At 39.6% G+C, this 15,783-nt stretch overlaps 1 protein-coding gene across 4 annotated transcripts in view; it reads right to left on the bottom strand.

The window, feature by feature from the left end:
• The window catches only part of Dip2c (disco interacting protein 2 homolog C), a 348,427-nt gene that overhangs the window by 62,469 nt on the left and 270,175 nt on the right, over positions 1–15,783 (bottom strand). For all 4 annotated transcript variants that reach the window (XM_026788415.1, XM_026788416.1, XM_026788417.1 and 1 more), the window contains 4 exons: positions 9,500–9,639; positions 5,000–5,136; positions 2,950–3,158; positions 648–762 (listed from right to left, as the gene is read on the bottom strand). In XM_026788415.1, the coding sequence (XP_026644216.1) occupies positions 648–762; positions 2,950–3,158; positions 5,000–5,136; positions 9,500–9,639 (601 nt within the window). The remainder of the gene's footprint in view (positions 1–647; positions 763–2,949; positions 3,159–4,999; positions 5,137–9,499; positions 9,640–15,783) is intronic.

Below are 15,783 nucleotides of genomic sequence, written 5' to 3'. Positions count from 1 at the left end.
TCTCTCTCTCTCTCTCTCTCTCTCTCTCTCTCTCTCCCTGTGTGTGTGTGTGTGTGTTTAGTTCCCATTTGTTTTCCAATGAGAGAAAGAAAGGATGTGGCTTTGAATGCGTAGGGAGTTAGGGAGGATCTGGGAAGAACTGTGGGAGGGAAAATCATGATCAGAATCTATTGTATGAAAAAAACTGTTTTTGATAAACATTAAAATTATAAAAAAACCCAGACTATTATACACAATATATATTATAAAAGTATATATCATATGGACAGTGCTCTGGGTATATGGAAATCAAACAAAGAGATGGTTTTCTCACTACAATAAAAAGGTTGCATTAGTTCACACAGGGCTATTGGCAATTCTCATAAATAATTAAAAAGAAGGGTTTGGAGAAAAGAGCATATAGTCTCATGATTGTAACAACACATGCAAGTCCGTCAACGAAACTACTAAGAAGCAGTTTTGCAGTTCCTGACTTCTGCCCTTGATATGTTCAGTTTGTTTCTGGACACTGTATAGAATTTCCTATCAGACAGTTTAAGCAATAGAATATAAACATATGGTCAAAGGAATGGGTGACAAAGGTTGAGCTACAATCCTACAGTGAATGAGAAAAGCAGGAGAAAAGCTTTAAGAGATAGCCATACTACCTGGAGCACTCTGCTCATCCACTGAAAACTGTCTTCCTCTGTGGAATCCGGTCTCTGCTCAGCCACAATCACTATCCTTTCATCATGAAGGACAGTCACTGAGAACACAGCGATCCTGCAGAAACAGAGGGAACCTGTGGTGAGCAGAGGAGAGAGACTTGCTTCCAAGGACTCCAAGGACTCCTGCAGCACTAAGGACTTCATAATCAAGATTAATTACACAAATCTCAGGATTCTGTCACAGGTGAAGATTAGTCCCAGACTCTCACACATGAGCTAATGTGAGAAAATCATGTGTGTGTTGGGGGAGGGGGGACGACAATGCACACTTAACACCAGGAGGCTGTTTGCCGTCTCTTTAAGGTTTGAGAATAAAGTTACAGGTGTATCCAATATGCAGCCAAAAATAAGCTACAAATAGAGCCCAACAGAAAATAGTAAACAAACTTACAATCTTATGGCTTTTTTTGAGTGTAATTTTTTTAGCAGGATGTAAGTCAACTGTGTAGTTGCCTAAAGGCTGGCTAAGACGAAGAATAAATTTACGTATGATCAACGGAATGTCCAGTATTTGGAGAACTGTATCAATCTTTCTTGAGTTTGGAACTGTAAAGTAGTCCTTTCTCTAACAAGAGAAAGTTTGTTTTCAAGTAATAGTTCTTTGCTCAAATCTTCCTGCTTTGTATGGTCAGCACAGAACTCCCTTTTAAAAATAGCTTCTTGTTGTGGAATATTTGTTTACACTGTAAAAATGTATCTCTGCCTAAGGTGTCTTCTGATTGGTTTAATAAAGAGCTAAATGGTCAAACAGCTAAGCAGGACAGACAGGTGGGACTTACAGGCAGAGAGGAAATGTGATTAATCTAGGTGCAGATGCAGAACCAGCCAGATGTGGAATGAGTCTGACACAAAGAATGGAATAGAAGAAAAAGCCACATGGTAGAACATAGATTAGTAAAAATATGGGTTAATTTAAGTTATAAGAGCTAGTTGAGAGCTGGCAAGATGGCTCAGTGGTTAAGAGCACTGCCTGCTCTTCCAGAGAACCCGGGTTCAGTTCCCAGCATCCACATGGCAGCTTGCAGCTGTCTGTAACTCCAGTTCCAGAGAACTTGACATCGTTATACCAATGTGCATAAAGTTAAATAAAGTTTTTTTTTTTAAAGAGATAGTTGAAAACAAGCCTAACTAAAGGTCAAGCTTTCATAATAAGTCTCCATGTCAATGGGAGGTGGCTGGAGGGATAGAGAAAGACTTGTTATGTATGGCGCCCAAATAGGGGAACATATTACTACATAGAACCTGAGAAAGTCTTAAAAAAAAGTTCCAAACATGTAAACATAGAGCCAGATGAGGCTTCCTAGTCCCGCAGTCTCTCAGGCAGGCCATGGTATACAGTGATGCAGCTCCCTGTGGATTTGAGCCTGTGATTTGAGCCAGCCAGTGTCATGTGCACAGCTATGCAGCTATGTAGCAGGTTTAAGGCTTGGTCAGAGAAGGCTATAGGTGCTCAGTAAAGGTGCTGAGAAAACCTTTAAACAAATACAGCAAAAAATTTGTATGCACAGTCCTAGAAAAAAATAGTTTAAAAATAATAAATTCTTTAAAGACAGAATACAACCATAGATATATAGATATAGATATATAGATACAGATAGTCATGTAAAGATGGGAAATACACACAGTGTCTGGATTTATATGGTACTTTGCTGACTCTGAATTTTTAAATGCTAATGTACAAAAAATAATAGCTGCTGAGAGACATTTGATTATGAAAACTACTAAATTAAACCAACCTATAAATTTTAAGAATGTCTTCATTTCAAAACAGAAGTCAGAAAATATGTTATGTTGTGGGAGAGGGTATGCACTTGTTTCCACAGGAAATAAAAAGTTATGAATCTCTTAAATATTAATCAGATTTGATTGGGGGAAACCGGAAAATCTTGGCTACAGATATAAAAAAAGAAACCAACAAAGACTACAGAAGAGATGATTTATATGCTGATTCCTCTACTACAGGAAATAGCTCTGAGATTGCCAGTAAGCCACAGCCATGTGGCGATATACAGATTATTAATAGACTGTATCAGATCCTGCCTCCAGGTTCTTTGTGCTCAGTTTGAGTTTCTGTCCTGACTTTCATCAATGATGAACAGTACTGTGAAAGAGTAAGCCAAATAAACTCTTTCCTCTCCAAGTTGCTTTACATCATGGTGTTTCATCACAGCAATAGTAACTCTAAACAGGAAACAAACTATACCAAAAGTAAGTATTTAATTAGTAGACAAGTACCACTAACCTTCCTCTATAGACAAACTTCATGGGCTCTACAGCCAAGGCTGTGGCTACAATGTCATCGGCATTGTGTCTTCGTCCACTGACTACCATTAGGCCGTCCATCTTACCCACCACAAAGACAAGGCCCCCAGGACCAACAAATCCCAGCAAACCTGTCCTTATGAATGGGTATTCACTGATTGGAGCCCCGGAGCTTGTCATGGGAAATACCTAGGGAAACAAGGCTACAATTAGGTCAACTCAAAGGGTTAAGCAGGGTCTACAGCCTTGCCACTTCTCTAGAGAGATCAAGTTTACTTTCTTACCTCTTAGAACTCTGTCAGCATGAGGTCATTGTGACTTTGTCTGACAGTCTATAAACATGGTGCGATGTTCAATATTTGTTGTAAATTAGACTGGATTTTGAATAACTTAGGAGATATAACTCTGATCATACCAGAGAGCTTTACATGAGGGAAGACCCAATCTGAATGTGGTGAGGTCCATGGGCTGAGGACTTAGACTGAATACAAAGGAAGGTTTCCACCAACATTCATTTCTTGGTGCTTCCTGACCTTGGGTGTAATTGGATAAACTATTCACATTCCTGTCACCATGGCTTCCCTACCATGATGGATTGTAATCTCAAACTGTAACAACATAAACTTTTCCTCCGTGAGTAGCTTTTGTCAGGCAGTTATAGGTAGGTCAAAAGTAACTAATGCACATGGAAACACAGTTCCCTCTTGTGTTCATCCCAGGCTCAGCAAAGTTCTCTTGCTTCTGCATGTCTGGCTGATGTGCAAGGGCTGTAGGAATCTCCACTCACAGGCTCTGAGTCTCCAGACAAGCAGCAGCCATAAATCATTGTACCATGCTTAAAATCTGGTGATGAAAGTGATTAATGGAGACTCGAGGTACATTTTTTAAATAACACATATCGGCAGTAGCTGATCCCTATTCTTTATAGAAAACACACTGAAAAGGAAAATGTAAAGAGAGCACAACTTGTCCAAAATACAAATCTTGTTTCCTTCAACCTTGAAGATAACCACACAGAAAAGGCACGTTTTTTAGATCATATACTCAGCTCCAGTTTCAGGGATTTTAGAGGTCTGAGCTCATACTCACATGTATGTTCACTCTGAGCTCTAACATTTAGGAATAAATAACCTGTTCTACTCATGAATCAGTGAAATATTGTGTCAATCATAAGGCTAGACACTGTACGAGAAATAGAAGAAAGTTCTAAGAATACCATGATACAGTACTAGACACCAGAAGCTGTCTTAACTCCTTTTATATCTCTTTTTACTGTGTTCACCACCTACATAAAGCAGGTTATCTATGTATACCAGCCATGCATGTATATCCCACACATACATAAAGCAGGTTATCATCTATGTATACCAGCCGTACATGTATATCCCACACATACATAAAGCAGGTTATCATCTATGTATACCAGCCGTACATGTATATCCCACACATACATAAAGCAGGTTATCATCTATGTATACCAGCCGTACATGTATATCCCACACATTTCATACATATCCCACGTGTGTAAACATGCACAACACATATCCACACACTACATGGATGTCTATACCATGATCTGTTACAACATACCTTACACTCTCACTGTGCCACTGAAATTATTATTCACATTTTTCAGGTTCTCCTGAATTCACACCTAGTCAAGTCTAGTCTATGCTACAAAACTGTGCAGAATGGCCAGCTGACTTCCTGAGTGAGGGCATTTACCTACACACCTATGCACATGTTCATGTGGTTTTTCATCACTTATCTGTCAGATGTAAAAAACAACAAACAAAAGCTCCATTTTAAAGAGACTGTTTATTCTTCCTGGATACTGGTTAAAAGATAATAATAAAGCTGATGACTCGATTATCAAAAACAAAAATATAGTGAGAAAAAGCCCACCAGTCTAATATGAATGTTCTTTGGTGAAATCATCATCTTAATAATTTCTGTTTCTGAACACCTGGCAAAACTGTTCGGGCAGAGCGAGGGAAAGAGCTGAAGGAGGAATTTTGTCATCAACCTACCTCGAAGGTGTTCTTGGTCATACCGGAGAGACCATAATATGATGTTCCTGTGGCAACTGCACAGACACAGAGCTCCCCAATTTCATCTGTCCTGCACAACTGAGGAATACCATCTGGCTTCACTGAACACATGATGGCTAAAGGCAAAATAAAAGGCACAAGGAGAGCATGAGCAAGGAGGAGAGAAATTAATGAATCCACAAATATCAATGGGGGCACAAATGAACAGAAATACCACCATGAATAAAATTTCATTTTCTCTAAGAGTTGCAACTTTTCATATTGTAGCAAAATGTTAGATTCAATTATCATATTAATCATTTCAATTACTTTAATTTTAATATAAGAGAGAAAGACTGTGTGCCATTTACATATGAGATGATACTTGGGATGTGTCAGAGTCATTTACTAGACATGTACCAGAGAAACAGCTGAAAGTTCCAAAACGCATCCCTTCAAATGAACCAGCACAGGTATTTGTTCTCAAGTCTTCCAAAGCTTCTCTAAGTTGAAAGCAGAATTTAAACCCTCCAGTGTCCTACATAAATCTTACGCCTTGGTTTAAATTACCTGTTGTACACAATCCTTCAGAGAATACCACTTCAAGGTTTTGGCACTCAGTATGTGTGACACACTCATAAGTAAAGCCAGAAGTAGTGTCTTGTGTGTTCTCCTTATTCTTCTACCTTATTTTCTTTTGAAACAGGTTCCCTTTCTGAACCTGGAGCTCATCATTTCACCTATGTTATCTGGCCAGTTAGCTCCATGGGTTTACTTGTTCCTACCTTCAACATCTCTGAGCAGCAGGATTTCACGGCTGTGGCAGATGTTTAAAGGGGTACCGGGGATCCAAATTCTGATCATGTTTACACAGTAAACAGTTGCCATCTGAGCCCTACCCCTCCAGCCTTTATTATGCACACATTTAACAATGCTAAATTCTCATTAATCTGTGACTCACATACTTACTTGATGCTTATGCAACTTCACCATCCTACCTACCACCACTATAAACCATAAGCCTGACTAGGTGGCCAGAGGCCTAGTGTCTTAGGTAAGTGATGTTTTACAGCCAGTGACAGATGAGTGTTTAGAAATTCTATAACCTCCAGAGGCTGGCATTACATCTAAGAAATAGAATCAACAGAAACATGAAAAGTTAAACTCGTTCACAATAAGAAAAATATACACCCAAACTACACCAAAAAGCAAAAAGCAGACTCTTGTAGTAAGTGAGTTTGAGATCAGCCTAGTGAAGTTAGTAAGACCTTGCCTTAAAATAAAATGTACAGGTTCGAGACCAGCCTGGTCTACAGAGCTAGTTCCAGGACAGGCTCCAAAGCCACAGAGAAACCCTGTCTCGAAAAACCAAAAAAAAAAAAAAAAAAAAAAAAAAAAGAAAAAGAAAAAAAAGTACAGGAAAGGGCTAGACATTGTATCACAGGCCTTTAATGCCAGCACTCAAGTAGCAGAGGCAGGCGGGTCTGCAAGTTCAAAGCCAGCCTAGTTTACATAGAGTTCTAAGACAGCCAGGGCTACATAGAGAGACCCTATCTATCTCAAGAAACAAAACAAAACACCAAAATGTAGAAAAAAGGCTGTGGAGGTAGCTCAATGACAGAATATGTGCCTAATGTGTAAGGGTGTGCGTTCAATTTCGAGTAGCAGAAAACACAAGCAACAAAACTAAAAGTAGACCAAACTGTCTTCATTTATCATACTAGAAAACATCATGAAGTCTGATGGGAAAGGCAGAGAGAAATAGGAATAGCACCCATCATTGCCAGGAGTATGAAATAATCAGAATGATGTGGGCATGCTGCAGATACAGACAGACCTTCAACTAAGATTAAGCCAACTAAAATGGATGGAGAAGAGGCTTATGAATTTCTACTCCTAGCTGAGAAGCTATTTACAACTGATGGTTGATACAGGAGGAAGAGTAAGTTTTTCTTTAAGAATGAAGCTCCCGAAAGGTTGCTCAGGATGACCATATTCATGAGCATATAGGCAGCACTAAGTAGACTCATTGGGTTTTAAAAAAGAGGTAACTGGAACAATAGCCAAGTATTAAGAGCACTAGCTACTCTTGCAGATGACCCAGGTTTGATTTCCTGGACCCACATAATGGTTTACAACCATCTGTAACTCCAATCCAAAGAGATCCAACATCCACTTCTAGCTTCCCTGGGCACCAGACACACATATGGTGCAGAGACACACATACAGGCAAAGCACTCCTACACATAAAAAAATTTAAAGAGAGAGGACACATAAAGTTGGGGGTGAAGCAGGGAGAACTGGGGACAAAGAGAAGGAATTGCAGAGGAAGAAATGGGGGTAGATTTGATCAAAACCGCTTATGTATATGTGAAATTCCTAATAACAATAAAAAGAAACACTTCACTTCTGAGAAATTTTTCATTATATTCCCATATCCATGTAGAATGAAGCTCAGATGTGGTCCTTCACATCAGAATGCAGCAAAGAGTACAACTCCAACAACTGTGGAAAGTATATATAATTATGCATTCAAGCTGTGCACTGCATGGAAAAAAGCAAGTTTTTTATGTGCTAGCAAATGAATATAAGTCACAAAATATGGTGTACTATATTCTATCACTGCATTTAAAAAGCCCAAATCCAAGAAAGACAATATACAAGTAGACATGGACGGGGGTGTTTCTATGATATGATTTTACACTACAGAGTATTTCTGAATAGAAATTTCTGAAAAGGAAAAAGGGTTTTCTGAAAAGAAACCTGTGATGCTATAGGTGACTTGAGTGGACAGATATATTTTTTTCATTGTTATGTCACTTAAATCTTTTTATGCCTCCAGTATGGGAATCCATTTGCTTAAAAACTAGTTTGCTTGTCTTTATAAAATAAAACAAAAGAGCTAAGTGGTCTGGCTAAAAGTGGGCAATGAGTCCGGGACACCCTGAATTTGGAGTTTGGAGACCTAAGTTGCTCTGACTCTAGAAGCACTTTCATGACAGGAGGTGGAATGGAAACAGTTATAAAGCTATAGAAAATTAGGAGCACAAGAGACAGGCTTTATTTCTGTTATGCTTTGAACTAGAAAACTGAAAGACCATCCCTGTACTCTTTATTGTTATGGAGAGGCAGTGTGAAAAATCCATCTCTCTGTGATTCCAAGAGGGCAGAGAGGCCCTTTACCCACTAGGTTTTGTCCTAGCACTCAGATCCCACCCAAGATGCCAAGGGAAGTTAATTGGCTATATATGGTTATGCATATATATGGTATATTAGACATAACAATGAGTGCTGTTCAAGCATGCTCTTGCCACTCTATTGTGTAAAGGAGCATGGAGGGACTTCAAAGGAGGAGGCCTAGATTCTACACAGAACCTCAATTTGAGAAAGCAGCAACATAGCTCCATGCTGGAAGACAGAAATTGAGAACAAATATGCTGATAAAAGTGACTCTGTGAGACAGGAATTGAGAACAACATTCAACAAATAAGAATGTGACTCAGAAGCCCCAAGGCACATTATATGAAGGGCTAGAGGGGCTGGGGAGGAAAGTGAGGGTATGACACAATGTTTCTTCAATCAAGTGACTCCCTATACTGCTTTCAGGCTAAACAGTAGCTTCATACCTAACAAAAACCTCTCATTCCTCAGGTTTCATACATACTCCTCAAAGCCTTCCATGAGGCTGAGCTATGGTGTCCAGTCTGGGCTGAGGCATCAGTTAGGATGAGTAAAGAGGGGATCTGGGTTGCAAAAAAAGGAAGCAGCTCAGGACCAGTGTAGGGGTACAGACAGAGTCAGCCCATAATGCCTTCCTGGAGAAAAGGGTTCCAGAGGAGAGGTGTCCTTCACCAGCTTTATGAATATTTTTGGTTCCCTTTTCTTGGAAGAGAGAACATTGCTTTTGGTCTGAAGATTAACCAGAAAAAAACTAAATATTAGGAGTTTCAGTGTTGAACCCAAGATGCCATACAAATGGAAATGGAATGGACAAGAAAAGATAATGCTAACCTGTGTTCTAAAAGCATATACTAACAGATGAGTCAGAAAGCCATGCTAGGACTGCCTACTTCATACCTCTGCTGGCTGATTTTATGCCAGCTTGACATAAGCTACAGTCATCTGAAAGGAGGGAACCTCAATTAAGAAGATGTCTCAGTAAGATTCAGCTGTAGGCAAGTCAGCAGGGCATTTTCTTAATCATTGATTGATGTGGGAGGGCCCAGCCCATTGTGGGTGGAGCACCCCTGGGTTAGTAGTCCTGGTTTATATAAGAAAGCAGATTCAGCAAGCCTAAGGATCAAGATAATACAAAGCACTTCTCCATAGCCTCTGTGTCAGTTCCTGCACTGTCTGAGTTCCTGCCATGGCTTCACTAAATGAAATGTAACCCAGAATAGATAAACCAAATAAAACCTTTCATTCCCAAGCTGTTTATAACTGTGTTTTATTGCAACAATAAAGACTGAAAGAAAGACAACACCCCAAGGCTGTACTCACCTCCAGGCATGACAAGGCCGACATCCTGCACTGTGAGCACAGACAGCTTCTCCTCTGAATCCACACGGATCACACCATAGGTCAGCCCATGCATGGATAGCACACCCCGCCCTGGTGGCTGGTTGCTGTCATCTGTGGGCCTAAAAGGGTAGTTTTCGTTGAGCATGTTCAAGTAAACAAACCATTCTACTTTTAGATGTGCACATCTTCACCTATGCAAGTACACATATACCAGGTATAGGAAGGGATCTTCTCGAGACGAAGCTGGCTACCATCTGTGCCAGCACTGAGGAGCCTCCTGTTTATGCAGTGTTAGTTCTATCCAGGAGTTGACCCCAGAGTTCCCAGGCTAAAAATGCCTCAGAATGTGGAGGCAGCACTAAATCCTCTACTCTCCTGATACTCCCTCACGACACAGGTCAAAATAAATAAATCCACTGACCCATGATGTCCTTTCTCCTCTCTGAGGTCCCAAGTCTTGTAAATGGTGAATGAGAGAGAGCAACAATCCTAAGAATATACATCGTAAGTTCAGGGAAGAGAAAAGGTGGGCATCCTGGCTGATCAGTTTCAATTCATATGTATGCTATCTAAGCTTAACCTCAATTTCAAATGCAAGAATCTAAGTTCTATACTAAGCCATGCTAGGTAGGACAATGACTTAGATGACAGGTATGCTGTAAAAACTCTTTGTGGTTTAGGAAGTATATGGATTTTAGACAAAGCACAGTTCTGAAATGATGACCATGTTTTTATCTCTGCTGTTGTCAGCAGGCTACAAGAACTTAAACCTTTGTAACTCCCTGGTCTTCAAACACCTCTCTCCAAAACCCCCGCTGAAACCCACTACGGGGGTTCACAATGTTTTCTTCCTTCCTCTATCTGGAACATTTCTCCAGTAGACACACATACATACAAACTCTTCAGAGAGTTTCTTAATTATGAGACTAGAATTAACCAGCCTAATAAAGATACATATGCCTATTGCTCCCATTTCCAGAGCCTTGAACTACATGTAAGCCTTCCTTCATCAAACTACTAAGAATAAGCAGGTAGGTTATTCATTTCCGTATTCTACCCTTGGAGCAGAACCTAGCAATAAAATTTGATAAATCAGTGTACTAAAAAAAAAGTTCAAGATTATAGACTTCAACAATTAGATTCTATATTCACTAAGTAAAAGATCACAATTTTGATAAACCTCACACTTTTTTCCAAAATTTTCTTAATTTTTACTATATTTTAACAATTGTGTGTATGTATGGCAGCATGTGTGTGCTATGACCTGCATGTGCAGGACTTCTTCCATTTGTGGATCCCAGAGATCAAACTTGTGGTGTTAGGTTTAATGGCAAGTACCTCTACCTACAGAGCAGTCTCACTGGCCCTGTTTCTATAATTTTCCATGGGAAAATCTTTAACAGAGTTTTAAAATCTCTACATTGGTCTATAAACACGAGTTTATGGTTTAACATTAGAATACTGTGAAGGTTTATAGAGAAGCTAAAGAAGTACAAGTTAAAATATAGGAAAAAATAAAGTTAAAATTTGCAAAAGAAGTTCATACTTGTATCAAGTAGTTGGGATATAAAAACACAAAGGAGCAAGAAATACAATTATTTTACTTAGAAGAATTAATAAGGCTAGCGCTAATCAACTAAGAACATTTGTCTAAATAATAAAGCCTACATGAAAATGTCTGGAGTCAGTAAGCTCAAAAAACTGCATAGCTGTTATTTCCTTGCCCTTTGCTCTTTTCTGAAGACTTCAACAAACCAAAACTCTAAAATGAGAAAGAAAAAAGAAAAAACACAGCCCTCAGGAGCCCCACCACCCTTTTCCTACCCTGTGACAACACTCTACAAAGATACAATGTACAAAAAGGAATTAAAAACCATAGCATTGATGCTGGGGAAGTAGCTCAGTTGGAACAGTGTTTGCCTAAACCACACAGTCCTTAGTTCTGCATAAACTGGGTGTCATGGCATATGTTTACAATTTCAGCACTTTGGAGGTTGAGGCAGGAGAATCAGGAGTTCAAAGTCATACTTGGCTACATATAGCAAGTCCAACGCCAACCTAAGATACATAGGACCCTGCCCCAACAATAAAAAAAAAAAAATTCCTCAGCTGGCTGTCAGCTAAATTGTTTAACCTCAAGGACAACCCTTCTGTTACCTATGCTAACCTTATTTGGAAAGAAAACCTTCCCACACACAGCAAAATAGAATTATACTAGCTAAGTGTAGATCTTAAATCTTAAGTCTTTAGGAGATCCAAAGAACATAGGCAAGGAAGAATGTCTCATGAAGTCAGAAGCAGACTAACATTCAGGTCAAAGGATGCCCCAGCTATTGGCTACCTCCATCAATAGAAGGGTGCACTCCCAGGTCCCCTAGAAGGAACAATTCTGCCCACACCTTGACTTTGGGCTTTAGACTCCAGGAGGAGAGAACCAACTCATTTTTTGATTTTTAAAGGCAACCAGCAGCACTTCTTTGTTATGGCAGCCTAATAACTAATACTTATTACTAAGATATTCTTAGTAATAAAGGGGAGAGAGTTACATAGAAGCAACATCTTTGTCTGGTCCTGACAATCCTAAGCACACTTAGTAACAGTGGGCTCTGCAAATCTGAAGCCTAGAGGGTGTCATACTTTTAAAGTCCAATAGTATGTGGTTTGTCATCTTAGTTGCAACAACTACATTTAATAATAGTTGAAAAAAATTAATAAATGTGCTGGATGGTGGTAGCACATGCCTTTAATTCCAGCACTTGGGAGGCAGAGGCAGGCGGATCTCTGTGAATTCAAGGTCAGCCTGGTCTACAAGAGCTAGTTCCAGGACAGGCACCAAAACTACACAGAGAAACTCTGTCCCGAAAAACAAACAAACTAACTAACTAACTAACTAACTAAATAAATAAATAAATAAATAAATAAATAAATAAATAAATATTTAAAAAGTGTGTTAAGTATCTTAAGTTTTAACTGTTTCAGAAGTAATTAATATTAATACTGCTTTAACATAGTCTATTACTACATATTATATATGATAGATGCCCTTGCTTGGCAGAAGAAAAGGCCCCAGAGTTTTCTTCCTTACTAAATACATGCCAAAGAAAGGAGGAAATGCTTATGAATTCCTATCTACCTTCTTTATCCCTATCACTCCACCTGCCTTCCAACTTCTTGATACTTGGTGTTTCTAATGGCTTCTTTTTACTGACTGCAAACATTAATACTCTGATGTCTTTCAAGTCCAGAAATGCTAAGACCCTTTTACAAAGGTATACCTATTCAAATCTCTATAGCAAACCTATATAGGTACTATTTGCCTCATTTTCAGATTAAAAATTTAAGGCAGAAACATATTTCTTGTTGCTGTGACAGAGTACCTTACAAAATCAACATCAGAAATAGTTTATCCTGGCTTATGGTTTTAAGGTATAGTCTACCACAGGGGAAGGCATGGCAATATATGTGAGGCAGCTGATCACATTGCATCTGGAGTTGGGAGCCGGAGAGATGAACACTGGTACTTAGATTGCTTTCTCCTTTTATTCAGTCTAAGTCTCTAGCCCATTGGATGGTGCTGTCCACAGTGGGTCTTCCCACTGCAACTAACCCAACCTAGAAACTTCCTCACAGACATGCCCAGAGGTTTCTGTCCTATGTGGTTCTAAATCCAATCAAGCTGATAATAATGATTAACCATAACATATGCTAATTGTCCAAGCTACTGGTAGGCTTCAGAGTAGACTTCATGACTAACACACTATTGGCCTCTCATCTGGATGTCTTCCCTGTCCCATCATTAGGATACAATGCACATCTTAGCTGACCTCAGCTTTAGATGCCTATTTAAATGCAAATCTATGAGCCACACTCAAGCACATTCTGAGCAAAAACTAGTCAGACCACACAGCACAACTCACAAAATTCTTAATGTTTTACCTGTTCTCTAGTTCTACCCTCCCGCACCAGTAACCTATTCACATGTTTATGTAAATCTCTGGACGCTAACATGAAAGTAAATATAAATTATGTGCAAATATAAACACATTTCAATGAGAAACAAAATCATAATATGCATATTCTGCAACATGATCTCACATAAATACATCTCTGGATCTTTCCACAAGAGTATGTACTCTGTAGGTATGTACAGGCACATCACTGTATTTGCTGTATTAATGAATCCAGCTGTCTTAATTGATATGTAGTATTTAATAATAGTAACACAGGGTCATTTATTTTAGCTCATTTTTTTAGTTATTTTATTTTATTTCATTTAATTATTATTTTTTATTTATTTTACATACTAACCAAAGTCTCCTCTCCTCCCTTCTCCTCCAGTTCCTCCTCCCTACTCCCAATCTACCCTCCTTGGCACCCACTCCTACTCCATCTCCATTCAGAAAAGGACAGGCCTCCCAGGGGTTTGAACAAAGCAGGGCTCCTCAAATTGAAGCTGGCTTGAGCTCCTCCCCCTGTATCAAGATTGGGCAAGGTAATCAAGCCAGCAGAGGGGGAACAGGTTCCCAAAAGACAGTAAAGCATCAGGAACAGATTCTGATCTCACTGCTAGGAGCCTTACAAACAGACCAAGCTACACAACCATCATTCACATGCAGAGGGCCTAGGTCAGTCCCATCCAGACTCCCTAACTGTTGGTTCAGAGTCCATGAACAGCAAGGAGCTCAGATTAACTGTCTCTATGGGTTCCTCCCTCATGACCATGACTCCACAGGCTTGTGCAATCCCTCCTCCCTTTCTTCAGCAGGACTCTGGAGCTTAGTCCAGTGCAGGCTGTGGATCTCTCTATCTGCTTCAATTCGATACTGGGTAGAGGCGCTCTGATGACAATTAGGGTAGTCACAGTAGATGGCCAGTTCAGACACCCTCTCCACCATTGCTAGGAGTCTTAGCTGGGGTCATCCTTGTGGATTTCTACAAGTTTTCCTGGCATCAGGTTTCTCCCTAACCCCAAAATGCACCACCTCCATCAAGATGTCTCTTTCCTTACTCTTCCCATCAGTCCCATCCCCAACCCTCTCCCCTCAAATTCCACCCCCATCCTCCCATCTCCACCCCAATTTACCCAGGAGATTTCTTCTATTTCTCCTTCCCAGGAAAATCCATGCATCCCCCTTTGGGCACACTCTGTTACCTAGCCTCTCTGGGGTTGTAGGTTGGTTTTCCTGTACTTTACTCCCAATATCCACTTATGAGTAAGTACATACCATGTTTGTCTGATTATGTTTGTCTTTTGGGGTCTAGATGGCATCACTCAGAATGATTTTGTCTAATTTCATTCATTTGTCTGCAAATTTCATGAGGTCATTGTTTTTTACAGGTAAGTAATACTCCATTGTGTAAACATACCATATTTTTCTTATTCATTCTTCCATGGAGGGGGCATCTATGCTATTTCCAGGTTCTGGCTATTATGAAAAATACTGCTATAGACATGGTTGAGTAAATGTCCTTGTGCTATGATTGAGCATCTTCGGGGTATATGCACAAAATTGGTATAGTTGGGTCTTGAGGTAAATTGATTCCCATTTTTCTGAGAAACGGCCATATTGATTTCCAAAGTAGCTGTAGCAGTTTGTACACCCACCAGCAGTACAGGAGTGTAATCTATACCCTCTCCAACAGATTAGATCAAGTTTTATACAGTAGGAAACATATGTGTAAGATATATATGCATATAGATAAGAAAACAATTATCTATACTTGAAGTGTTAAGGAATCCTAAAGCCTTTTGAAATGAATACATGACTCTGCTTCCCCGCTAACAGAATGGGAATATGGGAATACACTAGCATCTTCTCGTTGATTAGAGCTGTATGCAGCACTGGATACATGCAGTTATATGTATTCATACATTTTTTTTACAATAACCCTGAGCAGAGAGAAGAATAGGTTATTTCTAGATTATGACATAGTTTAAGAGCAGAAACAGGTGCTAAAGCCAGATAGCCTCAAGAATCTGCTTCTCACTTTAGTGCTCAGCTGTCCCCCAGCAATCCGCATTAATTAATTTTTTCCTAAGTTGAGGAAAGTAGCATATATCTTTCATGTTTCTGTTGTGTTTTTTCAGTTGTGATGATTGTTGTGGATTTGCTTCTGTGATTTGTTACTGTGATAAATACCTTGACTTTGTCAACTTAAGAGAGGAAGGATTGCCGGGCGGTGGTGGCGCACGCCTTTAATCCCAGCACTCAGGAGGCAGAGGCAGGCGGATCTCTGTGAGTTCGAGACCAGCCTGGTCTACA

The sequence above is a fragment of the Microtus ochrogaster genome, unplaced genomic scaffold (genome assembly GCF_000317375.1).
Source record: "Microtus ochrogaster isolate Prairie Vole_2 unplaced genomic scaffold, MicOch1.0 UNK2, whole genome shotgun sequence".
Lineage (NCBI taxonomy): Eukaryota > Metazoa > Chordata > Mammalia > Rodentia > Cricetidae > Microtus > Microtus ochrogaster.
This window is presented reverse-complemented; position numbering and strand designations above follow the sequence as displayed.